Source organism: Hypanus sabinus, chromosome 2, assembly GCF_030144855.1.
Source record: "Hypanus sabinus isolate sHypSab1 chromosome 2, sHypSab1.hap1, whole genome shotgun sequence".
NCBI lineage: Eukaryota > Metazoa > Chordata > Chondrichthyes > Myliobatiformes > Dasyatidae > Hypanus > Hypanus sabinus.
In genome coordinates, this window is record NC_082707.1 from 207348843 (window position 1) to 207369582 (window position 20740).

A 20740-nucleotide genomic window follows, 5' to 3' on the forward strand; every position below is an offset into this window, starting at 1 on the left:
CCAAATAAAGCAGAACTTGCTTGGCTAACAGTAGAACTTAATAATTAAATGACTAAAATAAGTACTATTTTCAGTACTATATATTGTATGTTAATATAAAAGCCACGTGTACATTACCTTTCTGAACTTCTGCCATAACACTGTGGGTGGTTACTGCGTTGAGATTAGAACTGAGCAAATTACAGTCATGACATTAGTGTAACCAAATGGTCTACTGCATTTTTATGAATATCATGCCTATTGTCTGAATTCTACAAAGATTTCCTTTAATTGATGATCTTTGCGGTATTTCTTTGAGGCTAATGGAAGAGGCAGGTTAACATTCACTTTCTGACCTTCAGGTTCTTTACTCATGCCAGAATGTGACTTAATATTTTTAATGTCATTTCCAGTACACGTGTAAAGCAGAACAAAATACAGTAGTTACTCTTGATCCAATGTAGCACAGAAAATCACAATAAGATAAAGAACGGAATAAAAAAAGGCATAATAACTATAAAAGTATAAGGCAGCTTCTGTACATTGATTGCATGTCCATAAAGTTATGTCAGGGATAGGATTGCCTGTACCATAAGACCATGGGAGGAGAATTAGGCCATTCAGCCCATTGAGTCTGTCCCACCATTCCATCATGGCTGATCCTGCATCCCACTCAACACCATACACCTGCCTTCTTACTTTGATGCCCTGACCAATCAGGAAACAATCAACTTCCACCTTAACTATTCTTACAGACTTGGCCTCCACCACAGTCTGTGCCAGAGCATTCCACAGATTCACTACTCTCTGGCTAAAACAAAAATTCATCCTTTCCTGTGTTTTAAAAGGTTGCCCCTCAATTTTGAGGTTGTGCCCTCTAGTTTTGGGTATCCCCACCATAGGAAACATCCTCTCCACATCCACCCTATCTAGTTGACAGTACTCCAAGTGCAGCCTGACTCCTTGGTTTTGTATTCTATTCCCATTGAAATGAATACCAACATTGCATTTGCCTTCTTTACCACAGACTCAATCTGTATATTAACCTTCTGGGAGTCTTGCATGTGGACTCCTAAGTCCCTCCGCACCTCTGATGTTCAAATCCCCTTCTATTTAGATAATAGTCTACACTATTGTTCCTTTTACCAAAATACCTTATATATTTCCCGACACTGTATTCCATCTGCTACTTTTTTTTCCCCACTCTGCCAATTTGTCTAATTCCTGCTGCAATCACATCGCTTCCTCAGCGCTACCTACCCCTCCACCTATCTTTGTTTCATCCGCAAACTTTGCCACAATGCCATCAATTCCATTATCCAAATCGTTGACAAACAGTATGAAGAATAATGATTCCAATACTACTGGCTCCTGAGGAACACCTCAACCAACCAGTAAAGGCCCATTTCATTGCCACTCACTGCCTCCTGCCTGTCAGCCATTCCTCTATCCATGCCAGTATCTTTCCTGTAGCGCCATATGATTTTATCTTGTCAAGCAGCCTCATGTGTGGCACCTTATCAAATGCCTTCTGAAAATCCAAGTAAATGACATCCACTGCCTCTCCTTTGTCCACCCCACTTGTTACTTCCTCAAAATAGCAGATTTGTCAGGCATAAGTCTTGCTGACTTTGACTTATTTTATCATTAATCTCCAAGTTCCCCAAAACCTCAACCCTAATAATAGACTCCAACACTTTCCCAACCACTAACGTTAGGCTAAATGGCCAAGAATTCCCTTTCTGTTGTCTTCCTCCCTTCTTAAAAACTGGAATGACATTTGCAATTTCAATTATACCCAGACTATACCCAGAATCTAGTGATTCATGAAAGATTGTGACTAATGCATCCATTATCTCTTCAGCAACCTCTCTCAAGACTCTGAGATGTAGTCCAATAGGTGCAGGTGACCTTAAGACCTTTCAGTTTACCTAGCACGTTTTCCTTTGTAATAGCAATAGCCCTCATTCCTGCTCTCTGACACTCATGGACCTCTGGCACACTGCTAGTGTCTTCCACAGTGAAGACTGATGCAAAGTACCCATTAAGTTCATCTGCCATTTCTTTGTCCCCCTTTACTTCCTCAAAAGCATCATTTTCCAGTGATCCAATATCAACTCTCACCTTCCTTTTACTCTTTATATAACTGAAAAACAAATGGTTTCCTGCTTTATATTATTGCCTAGTTTGCCCTCATATTTCACCTTTTCCCTTCTTATAGCTTTTTTAGTTGCCTTTTGTTGGATTTTAGAAGCTTCCCAATCATCCAACTTCCCACGCATTTTTGTTATCTTATATGCCCTTACATTGGCTTTTAAGCAGTCCTTAACTTCCCTTGTCAACCACGGTTGCCTACCCCTGCCATTTGAGAGCAACTGTGGGACGAATCCATCCTGCGCTTTGTGCACTGTTCCCAGAAACTTCAGCCACCTCTGCTCTGCCATCACCCTGCCAGTGTTGTCCTCAAATCTACCTGGGCAAGCCCCCTCTCATTCCTCTGTAATTGCTTTAATTCCATGACAATACTGATACATGTGACTTAAGCTTCTCCCTCTCAAATTGCAGTGTGAATTCAGTCATACTGAATGGTTCGATTTGATCACTGCCTCCAGGGGGTTCCTTTACATTGAGTTCCCTGATAAGATCTGGGTTATTACACAATAACCACCCATAAGTGACTGACAGGAAATGCTGAAGTAGTGGTGATTGGGTTCGTGGGTGGAGGTGTTGTTCAGACTTACTGCTTGAGGAAAGTAACTGTTTTTGAGTCTAGTTCCCGTCTGAGTTCTCCTCCATGATTCTGACTGCAGTTTGCATACTATCTGCGGCCAATTATAATCAAGCACTTGAGATGCTGCATGATTTTGTCACCAAATGGGAAACAATCCACCCTGTTGCATTTTATAACATAGTTGGAGATTTCAATCAAGCTTGTTTGAAGAAATCCCTACTCAGTTACCATCAGCATATAACCTGTAACCTGTAGCACCAGAGGTCCCATCACACTAGACCACTGTTATACTAAAATAAGAAGTGCCTACCTTTCCACTCCCAGACCACATTTCAGAAAATCTGAACACTTGGCTCTCCTTCTTGTAACAAGGTACAGACAGAGGCTAAAGAGTAAAGCTCCAGAGATTAAGGCAACAAAGTGGTGGTTGCGGGAGACGGAGGAGCAGCTACAAGATCGGCTCGAGTTGGTGGACAGAGATGTGTTCAATCACTCATCTGTAGATCTGAATGAATACACCGTGGTTGTCACAGACTTTATAAAAACAGTTGTAGACAAACGTCTCTCTGTAAAATTATTTGGTCTTCCCCACCTGGATGAACTGTGAGATCCACAGTGTGCTGAGGGCCAGATCAGAGGTGACCAAGAAAATTACAAGAGCTCCAAGTACAATCTTTGGAAAAACACCTCACAGCAATACTGGACTAAACTTGAATCAGTGAAGGATGCTTGTCAGCTGTGGCAGGGCTTGAATGCTATCAGCTCTTAAAAAAGAAAATCAAGCGACATCGGCGACAACAGGGCTTCAGTTCCAAATGAGCTCAATGCCTTTAACAACGTCTCCTTCACAATCTCCCTCAGTACAGGTGCACCACCAGGCTGTGTGCTTAGCCCCCTCCTCTACTCACTTTACATTTATGACTGTGCGGCTAAGCACAGCTCCAAGGCTATATTCAAATTTGCTGACACCATTGCCATAGCTTGAATCAAAGCTGGTGATGAATCAACATATCGGAAGGAAATTGAAAATCTAGCTGAGTGGTGTCACAACACCAGCCTCTCCCTCAATGTCAGCAAGACTAAGGAGCTGATTATTGATTTCAAGAGGAGGAAACCAGAGATCCATGAGCCTGACTGAGGGACCAAAGGTGGAGAGGGTCAACAACTTTAAATTCCTTGGTATTATTATTTCAGAGGTCCTGTCCTGGGCCACGTAACGCCTTTACTTCCTGAGGAATTTGTGAAGATTCAACATAACATTTAAACCTCTGACAAACTTCTATAGATGTGTGGCGGAGAGTATACTGGCTGGCCGCATTGCAGCCTTGTATGGAAACTCCTACAAAACGTAATGGCCCAGTACATCACAGTTAAAGCCCTCCTCACCATTGAGCACATCTGCATGGAGCACTGTCACAGGACAGCAGCATCGATCTCAGGGATACCCACTACCCAGGTCATGCTCTCTTCTCGCTGCTGCCTCAGGACTCGCACCACCAGCAAAATCAGTGGTCAGTGACATCTCCTCAACAAATCACCGTAAAGATTATTTACTTGGAATTGTTTTTTTTAAATAAATTTTTTTTATTGAATTTTCAAATAGGTTAAAGAAAGAAAAACAATTATCAACCCCTTTCCCCTAACATATCCCTATAGAAAGAGAAGAAAAAAGAAAGGAAGAAAGATTGCCTGGATATCGGAAGATCCCCACATGCTCCATGGAGTTCATAATAGCTTTAGTATATATATTTATTTACTTGGAATTGTTGAATTCAACATTGAATGCTGAGGGATGTAACATGCTTTGTTGGAAGATGATACACTGATTGTCTATAGGTTTGTTGAAACGGTGAGAGTGGCATCAAGAATTAAAAGTGAAGGGTAACTGGAAGTTCACTGTCACGATTGTGAACTGTACAGAGGTGCTCTGCAAAGGGGTCTCCCAATCTGCAGTCAATTTCTCCAACACAGAGGCAACTGTACGGAACACCAACTGCAGAATCAGGTTTATTATCATTGGCATATGTTGTGAAATTCATTGCACTGCAATACATAATAATTTTAAAAAAGTACAATAAGAAATACATATTTGAAATTAAATAAGTAGTGCAAAAGGGAAAAAATGAAGAGATAGTGTTCATGGGTTGATTGTCCATTAAGAAATCTGATGCTGGAAGGGAAGAAGCTGTTCCTCAAAGGTTGAGTGTGTACCTTCAGGCTCCTGTACTCCTCCCCAATGGTAGCAATGAGAGGAGACAGGAGTACAAGTATCTTTCTGCTTCAGCTAGAAAAACTGGGTAATTTTGATTATTTCTGGATAATTAGGATCTCTTCTGGGGCAGGCAGGTAGGACCTGTACAAAAGGGGTGGGTTGCATTTGAATCTGAGGGGGAGCAATTATTTTTGTGGGCAGGTTTATTAGAGATGTTGGGAGTGGTTTAAACTAATATGGCAGGGGGATGGGACCAGTATGACAGAGCTGAGGGTGAGCCAGTAGGTTTACAAGGAAATAATGGGTGTAACATGAGTGTAAGGAAGGACAAACCAGTGACTGGGTACAAATGCAGACAGAGCAGAGAAATTGTGCCACAGTGGTAACATTCAAAAGGGTGAAGAACACAAGACTGAAGGTGCTGTATTTAAATGCAAGTAGTATTCGGACTAAGGGGGACGAACTCGTGGCGCAATTAGAGATTGGTCAGTATGACGTGGGCATCACTGCGTCGTGGCTGAAAGAAGGCCAAAGTTGGGAGCTTAACATAAAAGGATACACTTTGTATCAAAAGGACATGCAGGAAGGCATAAGCAGCAGTGTGGCTGTTAATAAGAGATGGGATTACATCTTTAGAAAGAGGTGACGTAGGTTCAGAGAGTCTTTGTGGGTGGAGTTAAGAAATTGCAAGGGTTAATAAAACCATTATGGGAATTGTATATAAGCCTTCAATTAGTAGCTAAGATGTGGGGTTGAGATTGCAAAAGGAGCTGGAAAAGGCATGTAATATGGGGTAATGACACAATTGTAATGTGGGACTTCAATATGCAAGGGAATTGGGAAAATCAGGTTGGTGTCAGATCACAAGAGAGGAAATTTGTTGAATGCCTACGAGATGCTTTTCAAGAACAAAGGTGATGGATCGAACATGGAAAGGTTAAGAGGAGGAAAATAATATGAAAAAAATTGTATAACTGAAAGCCCTTTCAGTGGTACCAGAAAAAGGACATTGATGTGGTATTGGTGTGTAAAGTTATAATTGATCACAACAGATCTACCAGTGTCAGAGTTGAGAGAAGGGATTCTTAAAACAATTGTGGGAAGCTGTGGCTTTGGAGAGGACATGGTGGAAAGTGACAGCAAATTTAATGAAAGAATCAGAAACCGGACCTTCGGCCCAACTTGCCCATTGTGCCTGTGTATACTAATCTCATTAGGCTTGCGTTCCTGTAATCCTTTCCATCCAAATTCCTCTTAACTGTTACGGGTTTACGTCTACCTATTTCCTCTGGCCGCTCATTCCACATCTGCACCGTGTATGGAAAAACTTGCTCCTCAGGTCTTGAAATTGAAGTCTCTCTCCCCTCCTACCTTTTGCCATTTGTGCGATTTGTTTTTTTTGTACATTGGGTATTTGATGTGTCCTTGAATGGGTTCCATTCATGGTGTTTCTTTGTTTCGTGGCTGCCTATTCTATTTTATAGAATTCTTTAAATTTGCTACTGAGTCTCTCCTTCGTTCTAAATCCAGTCATTCCTTACCAGTAAAGCCCTTGATTTATCACAAAAACCTGGTGAATCTCTGTAGCATTCTTTCTCACGCTACCACATCCATTTTGTGTGGTGGTGACAGAATTATTCCATGTGTGACCCAACCACTGCTTTGTACAACTTCGTCCTGACAGCCTGACTCATACTAAGTGCTTCAGCCTATGAAGGCAAACATAACAAATGCCCTTTTCACTATCCCGTTCACCCGTGTCACTATTCTCAGGGTGCTACAAACATGTACGTACCCACATATAAACTGTGCCTCAACAAGGCAGCATCAGTCATTAATGACTTCTAACGGCTAGGGCATCCCCTCTTCTCATTACTACCGTCAGGGAGGAGGTACAGGAGCCTGAAGACACTCACTCCACTCCGTTTAGGAACGGCTCCATCCACTCCACAATCAGATTTCTGAATGCACAACAAACACATTTACACTGTCTCACTATTTTTGCTCTCTTTTGTACAACTTATTAGTTTCTTTATACTGTTGTACTGTAAAACAACAATTTCACAAGATATGCCATTGATATTAGACCTGATTCTGGTCCCCATCCCGTATTGTGCATGTCCAAACAATCAAATAACAAGAACAGGAGTTCTTCTTGAGAGGATGAAGCAATGCCTGTACAGTTTCTAATTTTTCATTAATATGTTAGCTTTGTGTAAATAACTTGACTCACCTTTAAAAATACAAGCTGTTTGAAAGCTATTTGTATAAATTGAGACTATGTGAAGAGTTGTAATTTGGTGATGGTTAAAGTGGAAGCATTGAATCTGATATTATGGGGGCTGTAGTATCTAAAGCAGCTGTGGTGGTAGGTTCAGTAACTCCTACCCACGTCCTTGAATAGCATTACTTTTTCACACATGAAAAAGCAGTAATTCCAAAAGAAACTAATGGAGCAGGGTAAAGATATTGTAAATAATTTTAATTATCCTGGTCTATTCTTCTAATGGCTTATTAAATACTCTCCACAGTGTTCAAGGTGGTGATGTAGGAAGATGAAACAGCTCTAGTCAGGTTTACTTATTGGACAGATTAACCATATATCCATATAACAATCACAGCACGGAAACAGGCCATCTCAGCCCTCCTAGTCCGTGCCGAACTCTTAATCTCACCTAGTCCCACCTACCCGCACTCAGCCCATAACCCTCCACTCCTTTCCTGTCCATATACCTATCCAATTTTACCTTAAATGACACAACTGAATTGGCCTCTACTACTTCTTCAGGAAGCTCATTCCACACAGCTATCACTCTGTGTAAAGAAATACCCCCTCGTGTTTCCCTTAAACTTCTGCCCCCTAATTCTCAAATCACGTCCTCTCGTTTGAATCTCCCTTACTCTCAATGGAAACAGCCTATTCACGTCAACTCTATCTATCCCTCTCAAAATTTTAAATACCTCGATCAAATCCCCCCTCAACCTTCTACGCTCCAATGAATAGAGACCTAACTTGTTCAACCTTTCCCTGTAACTTAAGTGCTGAAACCCAGGTAACATCCTAGTAAATCGTCTCTGCACTCTCTCTAATTTATTGATATCTTTCCTATAATTCGGTGACCAGAACTGTACACAATATTCCAAATTTGGCCTTACCATTGCCTTGTACAATTTCAACATTACATCCCAACTTCTGTACTCAATGCTCTGATTTATAAAGGCCAGCGTTCCAAAAGCCTTCTTCACCACCCTATCTACATGAGACTCCACCTTCAGGGAGTTACTCCTAGATCTCTCTGTTCCACTGCATTCCTCAATGCCCTACCATTTACCCTGTATGTTCTATTTGGATTATTCCTGCCAAAATGTAGAACCTCACACTTCTCAGCATTAAACTCCATCTGCCAATGTTCAGCCCATTCTTCTAACCGGCATAAATCTCCCTGTAAGCTTTGAAAACCCACCTCATTTTCCACAACACCTCCTACCTTAGTATCATCGCCACACTTACTAATCCAATTTACCATCCCATCATCCAGATCACTTATGTATATTACAAACAACATTGGACCCAAAACAGATCCCTGAGGCACCCCGCTAGTCACTGGCCTCCATCCCAATAAACAATTATCCACCACTACTCTCTGGCATCTACCATCTAGCCATTTTGAATCCATTTTATTACTCCAGCATTAATACCTAACGACTGAACCTTCTTAACTAACCTTCCATGTGGAACTTTGTCAAAGGCCTTGCTGAAATTGTTGAGGTTTCTTCACCATAACAGTGAATCTTCAGTTATATACTCATTTTATACTGGTGACTGTCAAATTTTGTTAACAGTAACATGTACAGGTTTGGATATAAAAATCAATTTTGGTTAAAATGTCATTTATTTATAACCTCAACTTTACAATAGTGCTTAGTACAATATAACACCGTGGCATAAATTCAATGTTAGGACAGATTGCTTGGGCAAAGCAGGATTTTTAATTATTTAGAGCGGGGATTGCCAACTGACCCCTGAGTTAATGGTAGGTGTTCAGGTTGAGAACCCCTGATGTAGAGATATGGTGTGTAACAGATCCTTCCAGCCTAACAAGCCGCAGTGCCCAACAACCCACCTAGCCTAATCCCAGGACAATTTACAATAACCAGTTAACCTGCCAACTGCCATGCCTTTGAACTGGGAGCAAAAGCCCATGCAGTCATGGGAAGAACATAGACACTTTCTTACAGATGAATGCTGAGCTCCAATGTCCCGAGCTGTAATAGAGTTGCACTAACTGCTGTGCTCTCATGGTGTCCCCATATTAAAGAAGAGTTATACACGTGGAAGAATGTTTAGTGAGGAAACTCTTTGGCTTTGAACCAGGCAGCTCAGGGCATAATTTGAATATAACCATTTTTTAAAAATTGGTTGCGCGTAAGACATCTAAATGGGAAATGTGGAGCAATCTGTGGTTTCTGGAGGTAAAGATAAGTGACAAGAAACAAAGCAAAATGTCGGATCAGGAACAGTAGGAAAAGAGCGCAGTGTAAAGGACTTGGTGTGATTTTCAAACCAGTTCAAATGTAGCCAGGTATTAGAATACCCAAGTGGAGAACTGGCAAAGGCATGGGTGGAAGCTTTTGGCTCAGAATCCAAATGTTAATAATCTGCTGCTTTGTATTCTCAACATTGATTTCTTTATTGATTTACTGAGATACAGCATGGAATACACATTTCCAACCCTTCGAGCTGCTCCGAGAGAGCAATCCCCTGATTTCCCACTAGCCGAATCGTGGGACAATTTACAATGACCAGTCAACCTACCAACCAGAGCACCTGGAGAAACCACCTGGTCAAGGAGAACATACCAACTCCATTTGCCTAAAACATTGATTCTGGAGAGAAAGTCATAGATGCAGCATCCTGCAGCACAGTTCCAATATTCTTTGATTTTCTTAAGTTACAATCTTATTGTGTGCTCCACTCTTCATTGAAGTGAGTTCTCCTGTCATCATGGGTAAATTAAAGTAGAATTTCCCATCTCCAGTATTTATCAACAGTCTTGATAAATAAAAGTTTTCCATAATTAAGGAGCATTGGTTTTGGTGAAAAATCATAATTTTATTAAATGGTTGGGGAAAAGTAATAAATATAATTTAACTGTTTGGACGATCATAGATAGTACTACTTTACATTAGCAAGAAGCAGTGCCTTTGCCAGAGGCAAAGGAGTAAATGCACATAAATCATTACTATTTCAAAATCTGCTTCAGGAAATCACACAGGAGTGAATGGAATACTGTCATTTATAGGGTGGGGGGGAAGTAGATCCAAGTTAAGTTATGCTAGCCCATAATAAAAGTTAAGTTTAGGTCACACCTGGAGTATGAGGAGCAGTTCCCTAAACCACATGGTACATAAGAGAGAATGTAAATACAGTTACTAGAATGTTTGCTGGCTTCCAGAGTCTAAATTTGTAATAAGACCATAAGACAGGAGCAGAATTAGGCCATTCGGCCCATTGTGTCTGCTCCACCATTCAATCATGGCTGATCCTTTTTATTCCCCTCCTCAGCCTCACTCCCTGGCCTTCTCTCCTTAATGTTTGATGGCATGTCCAATCAAGAACCTATCAAATCTTTGCCTTAAATACACACAGTGACCTACCTGTGATAACAAATTCCACAAAAATTCACCACCCTCTGGCTAAAGAAAATTCTCTGCATGTTTTAAATGGATGCTGTTCTATCCTTAGGCTGTGAGACACCACCACGGGAAACATCCTTTCCACATCTACTCTGTCTAGGCCTTTCAGCATTCGAAAGGTTTCAATGAGATCTTCCCTCATCCTTCTCATTTCTAGCGATTACAGATCCAGACCCATCAAACATTCCTGGTATCATAACCCTTTCATTCCCAGAATCATCCTTGTGAACCTCCTCTGTCTTCTCTCCAGTACCAGCTTCTCTTAGATGAAGAATCCAAAACTGTTCACAGTACTCCAGGTGAGACCCCAACGGTGCCTTATAAAGCTTCAGTATCACATCCATGCTCTTGTATTCTTGAAATGAATGCTGTCATTGCATTTGTCTTACTCACTAACTCAACCTGCAAGTTAACCTATAGGGTGTTCTGCACAAGGACCGCCAAGTCCCTTTGCATCTCAGTTTTTTGGACTTTCTCCCCATTTAGAAAATAGTCTGCACATTTTCTTCAACTTCCGAAGTGCATGACCATGTATTTTCCAACACTGTATTTCATTTGCCTCTTTTGTGCCCATTCTCCTAATCTGTCAGTCTTTCTGCAGCCTACCTGTTTTCTGAACACTACCTGCCCCTCCACCAATCTTTGTATCATCTATAAATTTGGCAACAAAGCCATTATCTAAATTATTGATATACAGCATATGTGTGGCACCTTGTCAAAGACCTTCTGAAAGTTCAAATATACAACATCCACTGCATCCCATTTATCCTACTTGTAATTTCCTCCAATAATTCCAACAGGTTCATCAGGCAAGATTTTCCCTGAAGGAAACCATGCTGACTTTGTTCTACCTTGTCCTGTGTCACAAAGTACTCCATCACCTCATCCTTAACAATCGACTCCAACATCTTCCCAACCACTGAGGTCAGGCTAACTGGTCTATAATTTCCTTTCTGCTGCCTTCCTCCTTTCTTAAAGAGTGGAGTGACATTTGCAATTTTCCAGTCCTCTGGCACCATGCCAGAGTTCAGTGAATTTTGAAAAACCATTACATTCAGCCCTCCTTATCTGCTGATTCCACATACACGAATTCAACCAACCGCGAATCGTGAAAACCCGGAAGTGCTCTTCCAGCAATTGTTCGAGCATGTACAGACTTTTTTTCTTATCATTATTCCCTAAACAATGCAGTATAACAACTATTTTACATAGTATTTACATTGTATTAGGTATTATAAGTAATCTAGAGATGATTTAAAGTATACGGGAGGAAATGCATGGGTTATCATGCATCGGGATTGGAAAAAAATCATTAGTTCTCTTACTAAGTAATTTGGAACAGGTACATCCAGTATTATTTAGCATCAGTCAGATGTTTGTCTTAGTATATATTTTACCTTTCTATGCATATAAAACACTTAAGAATGTATGTTTCAGCACTGAGCTTGGGAAGTTCCCGAGCTCGATCTAGTGACAGATCACTATGGAGTGCGCTGTCCACCGTGCCGGGTTGATGTGGAGGATCAAAAACCCAAAACCCAATAATTAAACCACTGCGTTGCTTAGTAATAATTGTAGCTTTCATCGGGGCAGAGCCTTTCTCACTTTATCCTTTAAAATTGTTCCGATCGTTGACCAACGTAGCCTAATGCTTTTCCAGTGACCGATGGTGTTTCACCTCTTTCCCATCGCTTTATTATTTCCACTTTATTTTCAATCGTGATTATTTTCATGAACAGAAACACGAAATGCCTCCACATCTCTACCGGTACCTCTTTCAGAACCCTAGGGTGCAGTTCATCTGGTCCAGGTGACTTATGTACCCTTAGATTCCTCAACTTCTTGAGCACCTTCTCCCTTGTAATAGTAACTGCACTCACTTTTCATCCCCCACACCCTTCAACATCTGGCACACTGCTAGTGTCTTTCACAGTGAAGACTGATGCAAAAGATTTAGTTCATCTGCCATCTCCTTGTCCCGTTATTATTTCTCTGGCCTTGTTTTCTAGTGGTCCTATATCCATTCTTATTTGTCTTTTCTACATACTTGAAAGAGCTTTTACTACCCATTTTGATATTGTTTCCTAGCTTGCTTTCATATTCCATCTTCTCCTTTTGAATTATTTTTTTTTAGTTGCTCTCTGTAGGTTTTCAAAAGCTTCCCAATCCTCTACCTTGAATGAAATATCTTTATTGTCATTGCATAGTAATCAAGTAACCAGCCAGTACGAGCAATGTCCAGCAGTACAAAAGTGTAACTCAGATGCATGACAGCAATAAAACCAGTATATCTTCCTGCTAATATGAATGCTACATTATCAATGGATGTATTTCTAGAATTCGCAAGGTTAAGAGGTACTTTAATTAAAATAAGGAAATCAATAGCAATAGTTAGAGCAGGGCATATCTTAAAAACTAAAGCTTTGGACTGTTTGGCAGAACATCTCTATGCAGAAGGTGGAAGACACTACTGCAAGGCTCGTTGTTAGGAATGTTACCTTAAAGTATTATGGATGGGGTGGGGTAGATATGTAGGAAGGATTGGAGCAGGGGGCAGGGATCCAGATTTTTGGATTATTGGGACCTCTTCTGGGGCAGATGTGACCTGTACAAAATGGACAGGTTGCACTTGAATCCGAGGGGGACTAATATCCTGGCAAGGAGCAACTGGGAGACAGATTCTGGGATGGTGCAATAATAAGTGTTGTTGTGATGGAAGATTTTAACTTTACTAGTATTGATTGACATCTCCTTAGCACAATGGGTGGAGTATGTTTGGTGTGTTCAGGAAGGTTTCCATCCCAATTGTAGGATAGCCAACTAGAGGAGAGGCTGTACTTGATCTGGTATTAGGAAATGAACCTGGTCAGATGTCTCAGCCTAACATTTTGGAGGTAGTGATCACAGCTCTTATCTCCTTCACCATGGCACTACAGCGGGATAGGAGCAGACAATTTGGGAAAACATTTCATTGGGGCGGGGGAAATATGATGCTATTAGGCAGGAAATTGAGAGCAGATATTATCAGGGAACATTTGCATGGATAGGTATGTTCCAGTGAGGCAGGGAAAGGATGGTAGAGTTAAAGAACCATGGTGTACAAAGGATGTAGAAAATCTAGGTAAGAAGAAAAGAAAGCTTACAAAAGGTTCAAGAAACTAGGTACTGTTAGAGCTCTAGAAAATTACAAGGTTGCCAGGAAGGAGCTTAAGAATGGAATTAGGAGAGCCAGAAGGTCCATGAGAAGGCCTTGGTGAGCAGGATTAAGGAAAACTCCAAAGCATTCTACAGGTATGTGAAGAGCAAGAGGATGAGCCGTGTGAGAATAGGACCAATCAGATGTGATAGTGGAAACGTGCGTGGAGTCGGAGGAGGTAGCGGAGGTACTTAATGAATACCTTGCTTCAGTATTCATCAGGGAAAAAAAGTCCTTGGCAATAGTGGGGATGACTTACAGTGGACTGGAACATTTGAGCATATAGACATCAAGAAAGAGGATGTGCTGGAGCTTTTGAAAAGCATTAAGTTAGATAAGTCACCAGAACTGGAGTAATCAGCCGTAATCTGTATGAATAATGAAGGAGTTAAACAACTTCTGCATTTTCAGTGTACCTCAGTTTTTAGTATTCAGTTTTGAATTCTAAAATGCTTAGTAGACATTTAAATGGATATGGCCGGTGTGTGTCTGCTTTGTCCGTTCCAGGTACGTGTTAACGTAGCTAGAAGGATAGAGAAGATGGAATATCAGCACAATAAAGCACAACAACATAACAGCTGGTTTCAGCAAGCTGCCGAAGCTCTGGATGTGGATTTGGAGGATAATGTCCTAATGGGTAAGTAAAATTTTGTATTTATTTATATAGCAATACAGCATAGAACAGGGCCTTCCAGCCAAACGAGCCACACCACCCAGCAACCCACCTAATTAACTCTACCCTAATCACAGGGCAGTTTTCAACGACCAATTAATCTACAAACTGGTAGGTCTTTGGAATGTGGGATGAAACTGGAGCACCCAGAGAAATCCCACACAGTTCATGGGGAGAACATACAGATGGCACCGGAATTGAACCCCGAATTCTGACACTAGGAGCTGTAATAGCATCCTGCTAACCGCTACAGTATTGTGGCTACCGTGTGAGCATTTCATAGATAACAGGTTGCTAAACTAGCTGGGATGTTCATGCTTGCACACAAATCCAGACATTCCTGTTGGAGAAGTACTTCTCTGCTGACAACCATCAAGCACACTAGTTCCATCCATGATTCTCACTCAAAGCGAGGAAAAAGTTGTTCAGTTAATATTTAACATTTACATACAATAACCATTGATACACATGAAGCTGAAATATGGTATTTGCAATGTTAAAGTTTATTACTTAATATTTAGCCATTATTCTCTTTTATCACTTGGAACAAAAAATAGTCGGGGAATTCAGCATCTGTGGAAATGAATATAAACAATAGATGTTTTGGGCTGAGACACTCAAGAGTCCTGATAGGGTCTGGGCCCAAAACATTGACTATTTATTCATTTTGATAGGTGCTGCTGAGTTTCTGCAGCATCTGGAGAATCTTGTGTTTATAACCTGTAAATTGTGCAGTGAGTTATAGATTCTGCGGAAAGCTGATGTTGGAGAGTAGAATGGGTTAGGGTAGGGTTGGTGTAAAATAGATGCCTGAATCGCTTATCACCTGCTTATCTAAGTGTGGTCCATCATCTTTCAATGTTAATCATATTGCAATCACAAATAACACTTTTCCCCTGAAAATAAACTTATCTGTTGTTCTTCCAAAAGGATTTGAGCAATCTAAACTGAATTGAAATCGCAGTTCTTTGAAAAGTAAACTGAACATAAAGTTTTATTTTCAGGTGAAGGGTATAATGACGGTGAAGAAAACCAGAGACAAAGAATGCTGAAAGGAATGAAGAAAGAACTAAAACATCTGCTTTTGCAGCCAGTGTTCAAGAACTACATGAAGACAAAATATCCAACACAACTTGGTGGACTAGCATTGCCTGCTTTACCAGTGGCGAGCCAAGAAACTGCTTTAACTACAATTCAAAAGCATAGACAGAAAAAAAGACAGACTGTGTGAACAAGCATCTTGAAAGAAGTGCTGTTTAACCAACTGATATAACTAGCAATTCGCAATGTTATGTAGTAACACATTCAGTGGCTGTACACCATTTATTGCATTTAATAAAAAATTAGAACTTGTGCAATATTGTCATCTTCAATATGAAGATTAAGAACAACCTCTTCATATCCTCAATAAGAGGATGCACATTTTATTTAGAGATACAGCGCAGAACAGGCTCTTCTGGCCCACCGTACCACCCAGAAATTCGCCTATTTAACTCTAGCCTAATCACAGGACAATTTACAATGTACAATTAATCTACTAACCAGGATGTCTTTGGACTGTGGGAGGAAACACATGCACTCACAGGAAGGAATGTACAAGCTTGCCTACTGAGGATGCCCGAATTGAACTCTGAACTCAGTATCGCGCTAGTTGCTATGCTACCATGGCACCCCAGTTTCTTAAAGCATTTTAGAAAATTGTACATCTTAGCTGAATAGTGATTATTAAGAATGACTAACAGGTTTATACTCTCGGAACAGTGCTCAAGTAGATGGTATTTTCTTCAAGATGAAATGTTTTATATCTTGCAACCAGATCACTCTAGTAAACAAAAATACTAAAAATCCAACAGAACAATGTAGGTGCTATTAAAGTAGGTAGTTGACAAGAATTAGGTCACACTGCTCCTTATATAGACAGACTGGGGGGATGATGCAAAGTAGATACATACTTGTGCAATAGTTTGCTAGTAAACAATGATTCCTTAAGCCAGAGGTGGAAGAGGGGACAGCTCACTACCTATTAAATGCTCCCAACGGCGAGAGTCTCAAATAACCTCTGACAAACAAGTCTGGCTCCTGGCCTTCAGGTATGGCTTAGCTACTGAGTCCAGTAGAACAGTTTCTACTGACAGAAGGGACAAAGCCAGGTAACAGGCTCCAGGCAGATGAGGCTCATCAGCCATGATTGGAAAATGCTAATCTCAAATTTCCACTGTCTTGGGTTACACCTATTGACGGGGAAAGCTTCAGGAGTAAACCTCAAGGAAAAATTGAGCTGGAATCCCGAAGGCAGTCCCTATGCTGAGTTCAACTCCAGCAATGCTGTTGGTGCCAAATTGTATTGGTCTCTGCCATTCCTTTGGATTCATCAGCTGCTTGGAGGGGGGGAGCCTGCTGTATGGGCAACAGCTTGCTCTCCATATTTCACACTCTCTTGGGTTGGTTTTAACAGCCATGGCGCAACATCCATGGTTGACCCCAGCGGATGGCCTCTCTAAGCAATGATTTCATTTAAAGTGACTTTGCACAATTAGTATGTGCTACAAAGAATCAGTTTGCTTATCAATTTAGTCGCTGTTTTAAATCAGTGCCTAATTTAAATTCTTTACACTTGCATTGATAGGATTACAATCATAGTTCGGAACAGAGTGTGAAATTGAATTAAGGTCCAGTTTTGTAAACTGGATTTACTGTGTAAAGTCCTCCAGCAGGTGGCATCAATGTTGTGCACAGAAACAATGAATTGTCAACAGCGTGGCTGCATACAACAAATGCATTGTGGAGTTTACACTCAAATCCCAGTGGAAATGTTGTTCTCTATTGATTTGAGGAGGCACAAGGGAGGTATCTCAATCCACAAATCCTGCATGAACAAAAAAAAATTCAATCCTGTTCGAAAAAAGATGTTAGACTGATAGATGTAGAGTTTATAACGCAACTTACAGCATGATTGAAACTAACCAAGTATTTTCTGCAAGGGTGTATTAAATTGGTATAGACTGTACACTAATATCGAAGACAAAAATTTAAATGCACTCAGTGGTTGGAATATACATTAATTTGGTATGTCAGAAAATGGCAAAAGATTCTGTTTACATTGATTATTTTACCTACCCCACCCCCACAGGAACACCCCCAAACAACCATGGCTCAGAGCATGAAACTTATAATTGCAAGGTGAAATGAAGACTATTTGGTATTGCTTGCTTTGTAAAGTATATCATAATGTCCTGGTTTGTAAAGTAGGTAAATCAAAGGTTTAGATCCCTCTGGAAAGATGTGGTGGTTGACTTCAGAGTCTGTTTTGTCCATATATTCCACTTGGATTGATATATCCAGGGCTTGGGTCAGTGCAGTGATATGAATATGGTCACTTTCCACGGCCATTGGCTCCACTTCCTATGGGAGAGAAACTAGGCATTACTATATATATGTATAAAACCAGCACTATAAACAGCAAAGTGCCAGAAAGAAATTATCCCAACCAGCAAACCAATTTATCAGAAATTATCCTATAATAGCAAACCTATTTTACATTATCAGATGTGCCAAAATAAATCACCTAAATAAATATTTTTGAACAGAAATTTCAGTTTTAGATTTGAGAACTGTTTCAGAAGGATACAAGACTTCCACCAAAGCAAAAACAGGAAAAATAAATTCTATCAGTATTATAGAAAACCACTAGTCAGTCTTTCTAAAGTAAAAAAGTTATTTCTCAGGGATTCCTTCCTCTTAACTATAACAAACTCCATATAGTGTTTTGATGTACTCCAAAATGGGATGGTGAGCATCTTAAATGTCCCTCGTCGTTGGTAGATTGCATCTGGAATTTCCACTTGGTGGACGATTTCCCTCCATATTGGGAAATCATGTACGTGGCAAGTTACAGCAGTGGTTTGCCTTTGCCTACTGCCTGGTGAGTTCTTTTTTAAGGGATCACCAGCTCGTAACCCAGTATGGATGGAGAGCGTGCAAGGGAGCTGGCTGGATTCGAACTCGAGACCTCTCGCCCTGAAGTCCAGCGCTGATGCCACTATGCCACCAGTCGGGCAAATGTCCCTCAGGGGAGAACAATTGTGTGAAAATCAAAATTATGATTATGTCTTAAAAGGTATTTCATCTTACAAGCTTTTTGGTCAGACAGTGGTGAATCTGGAATACATTGCCACTGGCAGCTGTGGAGGCCAAGTCATTGGGTATATTTAAGGTAGAGGCTGATAGATTTTTGATTAGTCAGGGCATTAGGGGAAATGGGGAGAAGGCAGAAGAGTGGGGCTGAGAGGAAAATGGATCAGCCTTGATGAAATGGCAGGGCAGATCCAATGGGCCAAATGGCCTAATACTGCTCCTATATCTTATGGTCTTAAACCTCGTGATAACTGCAACAACTGAATCAATGAATCAGATCACAGTCTTTTATGACAATGATGACATTAGTGACATTGTAATGATAGGTCAACTTATATTCAGGATCTTTTACTTAAAATACTACCAGAGGTGTTCCCCCAACTAATAATCTCACTTTAAGGACTCTATCGTGTTATTTCATGTTCCTGTTATTTATGTTTGCACAGTTTATTGTCTTCTGTGTTCTAGCTCTGTCATTGATCCTGTTTACAGTTACTGTTCTATAGATTTGCTGAGTATGCCCGCAGGAAAATGAATCTCAGGGTTGTATGTGGTGACATGTATACACTGTGATAATAAATTTTACTTAGTACTTTATTCATAATTAGCCATATTGTCCATTAATATTTACCAAAAAGAATTGTTAACGAAATTTGAAGGTAGGCTCCATCATCAATAAATAAAGCCAATCAATATAACCAATTCTAAAACTGACCTGAGCACAGAAGTCTTTAATACTTATGCCTCCCTCGAGGAAAAATTCAAAGAAGCCAGACTGCTTCTGCAAGTATGCGGATGTTAGTAGTCGAAGATATTGCACTAAGTGATCTGAAGCAGCACGATCATTGAAAACAGCAAGCAGCTGGGAGACCGAACCATCCGTTTCTACCAGGTCAATCACATCCAGAAACTGGAACCAGAGAACCTAACAGTAACATCTGTATCAATCCACTTTTTATTTCAGAAAAAGGAAACGTCAGATGCTCTTACAACAAAGGCCGTAGCTCATTTTGATCTTTACTCATCAAGGTACATTAGATATTAGGATAGCACGTAGTGTAGCGGTTCGCTTAATGCTTTACAGCCGTGGTGACCCTGGTTCAATTCCCACTACTGTCCAGCATGAAATAACAAGAGTCCTTAAAGTGAAATCATTAGTTGGGGGAACATCTCAATAGATGAGTGTGGTAGTATTTTAAGTAAAAGTTTTTACATTCACCCCATGACTGCGGGTCTCCTCTGGGTGCTTCGGTTTTCTCCCATTACTGTAAAGACATATGGGTTAGTCACGTGGGTGTAATTGGGTGACACAGGCTTGTTATGCTGGAAGGGTCATTAACTGCACTGCACTGTATCTTTAAAGTAAAATAAATTGCTTTTGATGGATTGCATACCATCAAAAGCACCAAAAAGGAAAGATTTCCACTGAAGGGGGAGAAAAAGCTGCAGATGCTGTAAATCCAAAACAAAAATACAAAATGCTGTTATGTGCTCAATAAAGCAGCATCTGCAGGAAAGAAACTTTCCATTTTAGGGTCAAATGTTTCTTTACCAGAATTTGAAAAGTGAGATAAATATTATTTAAGTTGGAGAGTGCAGTGGAGAAAATAGAAGCAATGTCTATTTTATTTTTCTGTTTAAAGATACAGTGCAGAATAAGCCCTTCCAGCCCAACGAGCCACACCACCCAGCCCTCCACTGATTTAACCCTAGACTAATCACAGGACAATTTGCAATAACCAATTAGCCTACCTACAGTTATGTCCTTAGACTGTGGGAGGAAACTGGAGCACCTGGAGGAAAAACGTGCTCACAGGAAGGGATGTACCAATGTTCTTATACAGAATGCTGGAGCTGAGCTGTAATAGCGTCACACTAACCGCTACACTTTGATCTGACCTCAAAAAGTGAGAGAAATTGTATTGTAAGTTGGAGAGTGTAGTGGAAAAAAATGTACCATCTGTGGTAAGTTTCAGATTATAATTTTCAAGGAAATAATTTAACAACTGGAGGTGAAACTGAAAGATAGAGATAAGCTTACAGAAAAAGAAACTTAAATTCAACATCAAGTTCAATCTAACTGCTCTGATGTGAGATGAAGAACTGTTCCTTAAGCTG

The 20740-nt window shown here is 40.5% G+C and overlaps 2 protein-coding genes across 2 annotated transcripts in view; one reads left to right on the plus strand and one right to left on the minus strand.

Moving 5' to 3' along the window:
• ddx24 (DEAD (Asp-Glu-Ala-Asp) box helicase 24) overlaps positions 1 to 15841 on the plus strand; it is a 51897-nt gene extending 36056 nt beyond the window's left edge. The window contains exons 8-9 of the mRNA XM_059962622.1: positions 14323 to 14452; positions 15493 to 15841. Of these exons, the coding sequence (XP_059818605.1) occupies positions 14323 to 14452; positions 15493 to 15719 (357 nt within the window). The 3' untranslated portion in view covers positions 15720 to 15841. The remainder of the gene's footprint in view (positions 1 to 14322; positions 14453 to 15492) is intronic.
• A 1446-nt stretch (positions 15842 to 17287) lies between these two features.
• The window catches only part of LOC132390042 (ubiquitin thioesterase OTUB2-like), a 36396-nt gene continuing 32943 nt past the window's right edge, over positions 17288 to 20740 (minus strand). Inside the window, exons 5-6 of the mRNA XM_059962632.1 lie at positions 19338 to 19532; positions 17288 to 17890 (exon numbers count right to left, since the gene is read on the minus strand). Of these exons, the coding sequence (XP_059818615.1) occupies positions 17681 to 17890; positions 19338 to 19532 (405 nt within the window). The 3' untranslated portion in view covers positions 17288 to 17680. The remainder of the gene's footprint in view (positions 17891 to 19337; positions 19533 to 20740) is intronic.